At 42.4% G+C, this 12,923-nt stretch overlaps 1 protein-coding gene across 2 annotated transcripts in view; it reads left to right on the top strand.

Annotated features, from left to right (window-relative positions):
* Positions 1–12,923, top strand: part of EML5 (EMAP like 5) — a 167,192-nt gene that overhangs the window by 142,890 nt on the left and 11,379 nt on the right. For both annotated transcript variants that reach the window (XM_084841133.1, XM_084841144.1), the window contains 4 exons: positions 5,034–5,191; positions 10,010–10,124; positions 12,229–12,417; positions 12,631–12,803. In XM_084841133.1, coding sequence (XP_084697259.1) covers positions 5,034–5,191; positions 10,010–10,124; positions 12,229–12,417; positions 12,631–12,803 — 635 coding nt within the window. The remainder of the gene's footprint in view (positions 1–5,033; positions 5,192–10,009; positions 10,125–12,228; positions 12,418–12,630; positions 12,804–12,923) is intronic.

Here is a 12,923-nt window from a genome sequence, read left to right on the forward strand (position 1 = left end):
AGCCATATTTTGTACTAGCTGAAGTTTCCGGACCAACTTCAAAGGCAACCCCATATAACCCTTCCAAGGCACCTTTTAGAACAGTACCTATCAGATATAAATAAAAGTCAGCAATAAATAATAATAGTAATAATAATAAATAATATCCACACCCCAAAATACTAACATCCTGTAAATAATTGTAGCCAAAAACCCATCAACAGTCTAATAAAATAAGGAGTGGGCAGATTTCAGGCTTGCAGAATCAAGTTTTTTACTAGAAACCTGAGATCCATCAATCAGAGCCAGGTGCAAAAGAAGTACACCTAGAATTAAAGAATTTTGAACCAAGGAATTAGGTTTGAGTATTGGAACTGAGCAGAGCTCACAGTCCTTCTACACAAAAATTGACTCTTAGTTACTCCAAACATTTTTCATTTCATCAGTATAATTTGTTCAGGAGGTGGGAAAGTCATTTTGTTGCTGCTAGTGTTAAATAATTGGGAGTCAGAAACCCTTGCCAATCTACTACAAATCATTAAGATCCACTAATAATGATCTATCTTCTGCTCATCACTGCAATAGAACACAGCTCAAGGAAAAACCAAAGAAAACAATTGGGTCTTTAGGGTTTTCCTACAAGCCTGTATTGCTGGAGTGTAGCTGGTAATGCATTTCACAGGCATGGGTGAATTGCAAAAAAAAATCTCTCCCTTGTGCCTCCTAACCTAACAGCTTTCAGAGGTGGGCAAGTGAGAAGGGCCTCTGTTACTGTTCTTATAGTGCAGGCAAGCTGATATGGGCGATAGTTGTCCTTCAGGTAACTCGGTCCCAAACTGCTTAAGGTTTTAAAGGTTATTAAAACCAGCACTTCAGATTGGGCTTTGAAACACACTGGCAACCAGTACAATTGACACAATACATGTATCATGTGAACTGACTACCTAACATCTACCAGTACTCAGGCAATTGCATTCTATACCAGCTGAAGCTTCTGAACCATCTTTAAAGGCAGCTTAATGTAAAGTACAATACAATAGTCCAGCTTGTTGTTTATTTGGTCAGTCATTTCCGACTCTTCATGACTTCATGGACCAGCCCACGCCAGAGCTTCCTGTCAGCCGTTGCCACCCCCAGCTCCCCCAAGGCTGAGCCTGTCACCTCCAGAATATCATCCATCCACCTTGCCCTTGGTCGGCCCCTCTTCTTTTTGCCTTCCACTTTCCCTAGCATCAGCATCTTCTCCAGGGTATCCTGTCGTCTCATGATGTGGCCAAAGTACTTCAGTTTTGCCTTTAAGACCATTCCCTCAAGTGAGCAGTCTGGCTTTATTTCCTGGAGTATGGACTGGGTTGATCTTCTTGCAGTCCAAGGCACTCTCAGAATTTTCCTCCAGCACCACAGTTCAAAAGCATCTACCTTCCTTCGCTCAGTCTTCCTTATGGTCCAGCTCTCACAGCCATAGGTTACTACGGGGAATACCATTGCTTTAACTATGTGGACCTTTGTTGTCAGTGTGATGTCTCTGCTCTTAACTATTTTATCAAGATTTGTCATTGCTCTCCTCCCAAGAAGTAAACGTCTTCTGATTTCCTGGCTGCAGTCAGCATCTGCAGTAATCTTTGCGCCTAGAAAGACAAAGTCTGTCACTGCCTCCACATTTTCTCCCCCTATTTGCCAGTTATCAATGAAACTGGTTGCCATAATCTTGGTTTTTTTGAGGTTTAACTGCAACCCAGCTTTTGCACTTTATTCTTTCACCTTTGTCATGACGTTCCTCAGCTCCTCCTCGCTTTGAGCCATCAAAGTGGAATCATCTGCATATCTGAGATTGTTAAAGTTTTTTCCAGCAATTTTAACTCCAGCCTTGGCTTCATCAAGCCCAGCACGTCTCATGATGTGTTCTGCGTACAGGTTGAATAGGTAGGGTGAGAGTATACAACCCTGCCGTACTCCTTTCCCAATCTTAAACCAGTCTGTTGTTCCGTGGTCTGTTCTTACCATTGCTACTTGGTCGTTATACAGATTCCTCAGGAGGCAGACAAGATGACTTGGTATCCCCATACCACCAAGAACTTGCCACAATTTGTGATGATCCACACAGTCAAAGGCTTTAGAATAGTCCATAAAACAGAAATAGATGTTTTTCTGAAACTCCCTGGCTTTCTCCATTATCCAGCGGATATTGGCCATTTGGTCTCTAGTTCCTCTGCCTTTTCTAAACCCAGCTTGTACATCTGGCAATTCTCGTTCCATGAATTGCTGGAGTCTACCTTGCAAGATCTTGAGCATTACCTTACTGGCATGTGAAATAAGTGCCACTGTTCGATAGTTGGAACATTCTTTGGTGCTTCCCTTTTTTGGTATGGGGATATAGGTTGATTTTTTCCAATCTGTTGGCCATTCTTATGTTTTCCAAATTTGCTGGCATATGGCATGCATCACCTTGACAGCATCATCTTGCAAGATTTTAAACAGTTCAGCTGGGATACCATCATCTCCTGCTGCCTTGTTATTAGCAATGCTTCTTAAGGCCCATTCAACCTCACTGTTCAGGATGTCTGGCTCTAACTCACTGACCACACCGTCAAATCTATCCCCGATATTATTATCCTTCCTATACAGATCTTCTGTATATTCTTGCCACCTTTTCTTGATCTCTTCTGCTTCTGTTAGGTCCTTGCCATCTTTGTTTTTGATCATACCCATTTTTGCCTGGAATTTACCTCCGACGTTTCTAATTTTCTGGAAGAGATCTCTTGTCCTTCCTATTCTATTATCTTCTTCCGTTTCCACGCATTGCTTGTTTAAAAATAATTCCTTATCTCTTCTGGCTAACCTCTGGAATTTTGCATTTAATTGGGCATATCTCCCCCTATCACTGTTGCCTTTTGCTTTCCTTCTTTCTTGGGCTGCTTCCAGTGTCTCAGCAGATAGCCATCTTGCCTTCTTGGTTTTCTTTTTCTTCGGGACGTTTTTGTTGCCGCCTCCTGAATAATGTTGCAAACTTCTGTCCATAGTTCTTCCGGGACCCTATCTACTAAATCTAGTCCCTTAAATCTATTCTTTACCTCCACTGCATATTCATGAGGAATATTAGGGGGGTCATATCTAACTGCTCTGTGGGTCTTCCCTATTCTCTTTAGCCTGATTCTAAATTGTGCAATAAGAAGTTCGTGATCTGAACGACAATCAGCTCCAGGTCTTGTTTTTACCGATTGCATAGATGTCCGCCACCTTTGGCTACAAAGGATGTAGTCAATCTGATTTCGGGGTCGACCATCTGGTGAATTCCATGTATAAAGTCGTCTCTTAGGTTGTTGGAAGAGAGTATTTGTTATGCACAGTGAGTTGTCTTGGCAAAATTCTGTCAGCCTATGTCCCGCTTCATTTTGTTCTCCCAGACCATGCTTGCCTGTAATTCCAGGTGTCGTTTGACTACCCACCTTAGCATTCCAGTCTCCTGTAATGAAAATAACATCTTTGTTTGGCGTACTATCCAGTAGGTGCTGCAGATCCTCATAGAACTGATCTACTTCTGCTTCTTCAGCATCTGTGGTTGGGGCGTATATTTGGATCACTGTGATGTTCAATGGCTTACCCTGAATTCGAATTGAGATCATTCTGTCATTTTTTGGATTGTATCCAAGCACTGCTCTAGCCACTTTATTATGAATTATGAAGGCTACTCCATTTCTTCTGTGGTCCTCTTGTCCACAGTAGTAGATCTGGTGGTCATTTGATGTGAAGTGGCCCATTCCAGTCCATTTCACCCAAAATGTCTATATTTAATCTTGACATCTCCCCAATCACCACATCCAATTTGCCCTGGCTCATAGATCTTACATTCCAGGTTCCTATGGTGTGTTGATCTTTAGAACATCGGATTCGTCGTTCACCACCAGCACCATCAGATGCTAGCTGTCCTTTCAACTTTGAGCTAGCTGCGTCATCACATCTGGGGCTAGTTGAACTTATCTTCTTTTCCTCCCCAGTAGCTTTTTGACCATCTTCCGACCTGGGAGTCCCATCTTCCAATGTTATACTGACATATCTCTGGTTGTACTGATCCATTTAGTTTTCATGGCAAGAATACTGGGGTGGGTTGCCGTTTCCTTCCCCAGGGATTGTATTTAGTCTGACCTCTCTGCCATGACCTTCCCGTCTTGGGTGTCCCTTCACGGTTTAGCTCACGACGTCATTGAGGTGCTCAAGCTCCAGCACCACAACAAGGTAACAATCTCCTTTGCTGAAGATAGCCCAGCTTGGATGTCACTAAAATGTGGATAACAAAGGCAAGGTCAAACCTTTCCAGATAGGGCAACAACTGATGTACTAGTCTAAGCTAGTAAAAAGTACTCCTGGCCGCTTCTGAATCCTGAGCTGCTCCATTTAGCACCCGGTCTGGAAAAACTCCCAATCTTTACACTTGCTTGTTAAGAGTGGATGCAACCCCATCAAAACCTCTGTCCAGGGTAATCAGTTTCCCCACTCGCAGCACCTCCATCTTGTCTGGAGGACTTCTTTGTCCTCATCTACCCCAAAACCATATTCAGACACTGATTCATTTCCATCTACTTGTCCCTGGGACATACTGATGGCACTTTAGCCCAGACCTCTGGATGACTTTCCCAGTGGTTTCATGTAGATGTTATGCATGGGGGACAAGATGGAACCATAGGCCAATGGCCATGGGGTGGAACAGACATTCCCCGGCACCACCTTCTGGGACCATTCCTTCAGGAAGGACTGGAACCACAGAGCCTCCTAAACTGAACCCTGATAAACAATCCAGAAAGATACCATGATCAATAGTATTGAAAGCTACTGAGAGGTCCAGGAGAACCAACACCATTGCACTTCCCTCATCCATTCCCCAGTGTAAGACATCCACTGGGATGACCAAAGCTATTTCAGACCCAAAATCAGGCCTGAAGCTGGACTGGAATAGTAGTTTGGCTACTGTTTTCTGCATCAGTTGCAGTTTCATTATAAATATATGCATTTATTCCTTTATCAAATCATATGATGAACATATTTTTCCCCCTTTTCAGAATAATTTGACATTTACAGGTACCATCAGTGGAGATGTATGTGTATGGAAAGAACATATATTGAATCGAATTGTTGGCAAAGCTCACAATGGGCCTATATTTGCAATGTACACAACACTACGAGATGGATTAATTGTAACGGGTGGCAAAGAGAGGCCGTGAGTCCCATTTCTTTCTACAGATGCATTTTGCAAAGTTATTAATTGCTGAATTAATGTGTTATTATAAATTACATTGTAGTAGTTCTATTTTTAAGTATTTATAATTGGGTATGTGTTTACATATGTACATAGACAGCCTAAGCCTACTTATCTATCTTAACTGTGGCAGAGGAAGCAGTGGCTTCTGCTGCCATAGCTGCCATGGCATCCAAGCTCTAGTTGTTGTTGTTGTTCAGTCGTGTCCGACTCTTCGTGACCCCATGGACCATAGCATGCCAGGCCTTCCTGTCCTGAGCACTCTCCCGGAGTGTGCTCAGGTTCATATTCATTGCATCGGTGATGCTATCTAGCCATCTCATCCTCTGCCGTCCCCTTCTCCTTTTGCCTTCAGTCTTTCCCAGCATCAGGGTCTTTTCCAGAGAGTTTTCTCTTCGCATTAGGTGGCCAAAAGATTTGAGCTTCAGCTTCAGTATCTGTCCTTCCAATGAGCAGTCAGGGTTGATTTCCTTTAGGATGGACTGATTTGACCTCCTTGCAGTCCAGGGGACTCGTAAGAATCTTCTCCAGCACCATAGTTCGAAAGCATCAATTCTTCGGCGCTCAGCCTTCCTTATAGTCCAGCTCTCACAGCCATACGTTGCTACTGGGAAAACCATAGCTTTGATTAGACGGACCTTTGTTGGCAAGGTGATGTCTCTGCTTCTTACTATGCTGTCTAGGTTTGCCATAGCTTTCCTCCCAAGGAGCAAGCATCTTTTAATTTCATGGCTACAGTCACCGTCTCCAGTGATCTTGGAGCCCAAGAAAGTAAAATCTGTCACTGCTTCCATTTCTTCCCCTTCTATATGCCAGGAAGTGATAGGGCCAGATGCCATGATCTTAGTTTTTTTAATGTTGAGTTTCAAACCAGCTTTTGCACTCTCCTCTTTCACCCTCAACAAGAGGCTCTTGAGATCCTCTTCACTTTCTGCCATTAGGGTGGTATCGTCTGCATATCGGAGGTTGTTGATAATTCTCCCAGCAATCTTAATTCCGACCTCTGATTCATCCAACCCGGCATTTCTCATGATGTACTCTGCATATAAGTTAAATAAGCAGGGTGACAATATGCAGCCTTGTCGTACTCCTTTCCCAATTTTGAACCACGCGGTTGTTCCATGTCCGGTTCTTACTGTTGCTTCTTGACCCTCGTACAGGTTTCTCAGGAGACAGGTAAGGTGGTCTGGTACTCCCATCACTTTCAGAATTTGCCACAGTTTGTTGTGATCCACACAATCAAAGGCTTTAGCGTAGTCAATGAAGCAGAAATAGACATTTTTCTGGAATTCTCTTGCTTTCTCCATGATGCAGCGAATGTTGGCAATTTGATCTCTAGTTCCTCTGCCTCTTCGAAACCCAGCTTGTACTTCCGGTAGTTCTCGGTTCGCATACTGCTGAAGCCTAGCTTGTAAGATTTTGAGCATCACCTTGCTGGCATGTGAAATGAGCGCAATTGTGCGGTAGTTTGAACACTCTTTGGCGTTGCCCTTCTTTGGAATTGGAATGTAAACTGACCTTTTCCAGTCTTGCGGCCATTGCTGAGTGTTCCAAATTTGTTGGCATATTGAATGCAGCACTTTAACAGCATCATCTTTTAGGATTTTAAATAGCTCAGCTGGAATACTGTCATCTCCGCTAGCTTTGTTGTTACTAATGCTTCCTAAGGCCCACTTGACTTCACTCTCGAGGATGTCCAGCTCAAGTTCAGTGACCGCACTATCATGGCTATCAAGGACATTACTATCATGGCTATCAAGGACATTAAGATCTTTCCTGTATAGTTCTTCTGTGTATTCTTTCCACCTCTTCTTAATCTCATCTGCTTCTGTGAGGTCCCTGCCTTCTTTGTCCTTTATCATGCCCATCTTTGCACAAAACCAGTGTAAAAAACCAAAACCAGTGTGAGAGCCAGTGTAGTGTAGTGGTGAGAGTGACGGACTGGGAGCCGGGAGATCCGGGTTCTAGTCCCCACTTGGCCATGGAAGCTCACTGGGTGACTTTGGGCCAGTCACAGACTCTCAGCCCAACCTACCTCACAGGGTTGTTGTTGTGAGGATACAACGGTGAGGAGGAGGATAATGTAAGCCGCCTTGAGTTCCTTGCGAGAGGGAGAAAGGCGGGGTATAAATGCAATAAATAAATAAATAAATAAAAACGTTCCCTTGAGATCTCCAATTTTCTTGAAGAGATCTCTAGTCTTTCCCATTCTGTTGTTTTCCTCGATTTCCTTGCATTGTTCATTTAAGAAGGCCTTCTTGTCTCTCCTTGCTATTCTCTGGAACTCTGCATTCAGTTGGATATATCTTCCCCTTTCTCCCTTGCTTTTCGCTTCCCTTCTTTCCTCAGCTACTTGTAAAGCCTCATCAGACAGCCACTTGGCTTTCTTGCATTTCTTTTTCTTTGGGATGGATTTCGTTGTTGCCTCCTGAACAATGTTACGGACCTCCGTCCATAGTTCCTCAGGCACTCTGTCTATCAGGTCTAATCCCTGAAATCTATTCCTCACCTCCACTGTATATTCATAAGGGATATGATTTAGGTCATACCTGAATGGTTTAGTGGTTTTCCCTACGTTCTTCAATTTAAGCCAAAATTTTGCAAGAAGCAGCTCATGATCTGAGCCACAGTCAGCTCCAGGTCTTGTTTTGACTGACTGTATGGAGCTTCTCCATCTTTGGCTGCAAAGGACATAATCAATCTGATTTCGATATTGACCATCTGGTGATGTCCATGTGTAGAGTCGTCCCTTGTGCTGTTGGAAAAGAGTGTTTGCTATGATCAGCGTGTTCTCTTGGCAAAACTCTATTAGCTTTTGTCCTGCTTCATTTTGTACACCAAGGCCATGCCTGCCTGTTATCCCGGTGATTTCTTGACTTCCTACTTTAGCATTCCAATCCCCTATGATGAAGAGGACATCTTTTGTTGGTGTTAGTTCTAGAAGGTGTTGGAGGTCTTCATAGAACCGATCAACCTCAGCTTCTTCGGCATCAGTGGTTGGGGCATAGACTTGAATTACTGTGATGTTGAATGGTTTGCCTTGGATTCGTACTGAGATCATTCTATCATTTTTAAGATTGTACCCCAGTACTGCTTTTCCCACCCTTTTGTTGACTATGAGTGCTACTCCATTTCTTCTAAGGGATTCTTGCCCACAATAGTAGATATGATGGTCACCTGAATTAAATTCACCCATGCCTGTCCATTTTAGTTCGCTGATTCCCAAGATGTCGATGTTCAATCTTGCCATCTCATGTTTGACCACTTCCAGCTTACCTTGATTCATTGATCTGACATTCCAGGTTCCTAAACAATATTGTTCTTTACAGCATCGGATTTTCTTTTCACCACCAGACACATCCACAGCTGAGTGTCCTTTCGGCTTTGGCCCAGCCGCTTCACTCTTTCTGGCGCTACTTGGAAATTCCCTCTGCTCTTCCCCAGTAGTATATTGGACACCTTCCGACCTGAGGGGCTCGTCTTCCGGCGTCATATCTTTTAGCCTTGTGATACGTTCCATGGGGTTTTCTTGGCAAGAATACTGGAGTGGGTTGCCATTTCCTTCTCCAGTGGACCACATTTTGTCAGAACTCTCTGCCATGACCTGTCCATTTTGGGTGGCCCTGCACGGCATAGCTTATGGCTTCACTGAGTTACGCAAGCCCCTTCGCCACAACAAGGCAGTGATCCATGAAGGGGAAGCTCTAGTTACATATCAGAAAATTTCCCTACCTAGCTCCTGACCATGAGTAAAGCAGGGAGCTAGATTGCAGTTTTCTGCAGTCCTTTCCAGCTGCAAGGATACAACATTGTACAGCTGCTGGTGACTCTACCTCCTTCCCGCTAGCACTGCATGGCTTGCTGTAAAAGCTGGACTCCTCTAGCCCAGTAGCACAATTAAGCCATTTCTGAAAGAGTAATCATTACCAAGTAACTGTCTTTCAGAAATAATCTTGCAATTTTTCCCACTCTGCTGTGATTCCAATGCAACAAAATGTCTTACAAAGTAAGAAGTATCCTCAGTCATTTTCCCTTGCAACAGAAAGAATTCAGCATGCGCTTAAAGGTCCAGGGTTAGGGAAAGTTATATGCCAAGTCAAGAAAATGCAAAACTGAACAATCCTGCTCTCAGTGGCTCGCACATTAACCTTAACTCTGTGATGTGATGTGAGAAAGTTAAAATAATAGAAACTGCTACAAAATTAGAATTTATTAAAGTATTTTTATGTTGCTCCTCACCCCCCAAAAAGGTTCCTGGAGTGGCTTGCAATCGGTCAGTAAAATAAGACAGTCCCTGCCCCTATGTTCTTAATGTAAACAAGACATGACACACAAGGAAAAGGGGAGGGGAAAGGGAAAAAATAGATTTTCAGCAGCGCTTGTGGAATGGCCCTGCTTTGCCTCTTATCTCCTAGGAGTGGAGTCCAAATGGAGCAGGCCCTGATGGTCCTCAGCCTGCTCCTGTCTTCCTTGCTCCGTCTTCTTCCCCACAGGACAGTAGATGTCAGTTGGAAGACATCAATTTAACAACCATGAAAAATGTAGAAATGTCAAGATCATATAAATACTCTTAAATGAAGTAAAATCTCTGCAGACTATTTTGTGGAAAGTAAAACTGACACAATACGGTATATTTTTGAATTGCAGTTTTAATTATTCATTTGTGAACCTCAGTTGTATTGTCCAGTTAAAGAATGCAGTATAGGTTTGATACACATGTATTTTATCTGAGGCACTTTTATGCATTCTTTCTGTACTGTTTCCTACTTTTTTCACTAGATCAAAAGAAGGAGGAGCAGTTAAACTATGGGATCAGGAGCTAAGGCGGTGTCGTGCCTTCAGATTAGAGACAGGGCAGATAATTGACTGTGTTCGCTCTGTATGCAGAGGAAAAGTAAGTGTTGTTCTCCTTAATATAATGTTATATCTAAGGGCTGTTATGTCAAAGGCAGATACACAGGTCAGTATTATTTCATCTTGTTTTCTTTCCTTTATTATTACATTGAGCAGCTAAACCATTTATTTTAAAAGGATCAGCAGCACCTAACATGTTCAATTATTTTGGTATTTTCTCAGTTTATGTGCTATTAACCTGTTCTTTCTGTCCAGTTACTCTCTAAAGTGTCATAATATGTCTACTCTCTGCAATTTTGTCAAGTAAAATAGTATTCAAATAGGGGCAGACTATATCATCATTCATTTTCTGTATCTGGAGCCTGCTGTGGTATATTGCTGGTGATCACACAAACTGCCAAAAATATAGACACAGAATTAAAAAACAGAGTACTTCTATTGTGTAGTGCAACTAGTAGGCACTATAGAATAGCAGATGCAGAATAACCAACTACATTAAAGTGTGTAACACAGACTATTCCATGAACTAGGTTAACTACCAGAAAAAGCCTAAGTTGGTGCTAGAGTTCCTCCCTCCTCCTCCAATCTTGAGTGACCCACCAGATCTTGGAATGGGAGATGGCTGCAGCTGCTCTCCTTGAAAAACAAGCAAACATAGTAAAAGTGCACCTGGAAGCCTGACCATATGTTCATCACATGTTCACCATGGAGAAATGTGGTAAATAGGCAGAAATTCATCTTTGCCAGAACATATTATCACATCTTCCTGAGACACAATGCAACTTCTTTAGCCCCCTTTCTTCAGTGATTGCACCTGGTACTCAAGTCTGCTGGCCTTTCCAGCCTGAACTACCCAGTCACTTCCTTCTGGCAGCATTTTCTCTACTATCGGCTCTTCACCTATTGAGCTGCTTTTGCCTGCAACACTTTGGATTATGTAAAAGTGCCCAACATAGCTGCATACCTCAGCCTTACCAGACAGGAAAGGGAACACAGCCCGGGGCGGGGGGAGGTCCCCTGCGACCACTTCCAGCACAGATTTGTCTAGGATTGAGTAGGATTGCTACTTTAGCATACTGCTATTCCAAATGTTACTTGTATTGGAAATATGCTGACCTTCTTGGATATATGAATTCATTATCTGATGGAAGATATATTTATTTGCATTTAATACTCACATGATTTCAATAATCCCTTTGATGAAAATATGTTAGTGAATTCTAGGTTTTTATGTATATTTTTATGTTATTCTTCAAAAACAGATTCCATGCCTGTGGAACTCTCTCCCAAAGAAAGTTAGACTGGTCTGTTCTTTGTTCAGTTTTAGGCAGGCTGTTAAAACTCTTTTGTTCTGTATAGCATTTTAGTATTTTAAGAGTGCAATCCTAAGGGATTGTCCCTCAATAGAGGGCTCCAATCTTGAAGCCCTCTGTCTATCCTATGCCCTGCTAGCAGGAGGCAGGCAGGGTGGAAGGAGGAGGCAAATAACCCTCCTGTTACTTCTTTTCTTTCCATTTACAGCTAGACAAGCCTCTTGGCTTGTCAAGCTGACCTGCCTTTTTGTGGGTGGGACAGGGGATGGAGAGGCTTTAGGATTGTGTAGATCCTGGCCTCTCCCCCTCCTTCCCCTTCCTACTCACAATCCATCCCCCTCTCCCTGAGCTCTTCCAAGGCCACTGTTGCAAGATCAAAAGAGCAGCCACTGTGGTGCTTTCTGTGGTGATTGTGAGAGTGAGGGGGAATGGTCCAATATCAGATTCCCCCCTTGAGATTGTAGCAGTGTCTATGGCCTTGGGAAGGGTGATCCACCATGTCCTACGGTCCCTGAGATACTCTCCCAGGGACCATAGGATTGCTCTGTAAATGCATTTACTCCACACTCTGTTTTTAAGATTCACTCCTGCACTTAATTCTGCTCTTGATTAATTCTGCTCTTTGATTAATTTCTTTTTAAATTTTTCAAATGGTTTTAAAGTTTTCAAACCTTTTAACAGTTTTAAAAATCCTTAACTTTTTTTTTTTAAAAATAAGTTTTTAAATTGTTTAAAGTTTCAGTTGCAAGTTGGCTTGAGGGTCTCTATTTGGGCCAGAAGATGACAAATAAATAAATAAATATTGTTTCCATTTATTCGCTGTTGTTCCAGGGAAAAATTCTTGTTGGGACAAAAAATGCCGAAATAATAGAAGTTGGAGAGAAAAATGCAGTGTGTAACATTCTAATTAATGGTCATATGGATGGGCCTATCTGGGGATTGGCAACACACCCTTCTCGTGATGTTTTCCTTTCTGCTGCAGAAGATGGAACAGTCAGACTTTGGGATATTGCTGATAAAGTAGGTGTAAAAATGGCATTTAAGAAGTTACAATAATTTACAAAAATGATACACTGAAAATTAAATGCTGAGAAAACTTTTACATATCTTTCTTTAAAAGTATCAAGAAAGTATAAATATAAATCATGACACAACCTTGATTTGCTGTCTTTACCATACATACAAATAGAAATATTTAATTCATGTTTCCTTTAACTTTTTTAATTCTCACAGAAGATGGTGAATAAAGTCAATTTGGGCCATGCAGCACGCACGGTGTCTTACAGCCCAGAGGGTGACATGGTGGCTATTGGCATGAAGAATGGAGAATTTATTATTTTGTTAGTGAACTCTCTGAAGATATGGGGGAAGAAAAGGGACAGAAGATCAGCTATCCAAGACATCAGGTTAGAAATATGTGTCCCTTACCGGCTATGGGAACTGCTATGGTTCTGGGTTCCCTGAAAGTAGTATCTGCACATGGAACATCTTGCTTGCTATGATGTATGTGCACACATAATGCTGCT

This window comes from Heloderma suspectum, chromosome 1 (assembly GCF_057233095.1).
Source record: "Heloderma suspectum isolate Gila_16-S chromosome 1, 16-S_ref, whole genome shotgun sequence".
Classification (NCBI taxonomy): Eukaryota; Metazoa; Chordata; class Lepidosauria; order Squamata; family Helodermatidae; genus Heloderma; species Heloderma suspectum.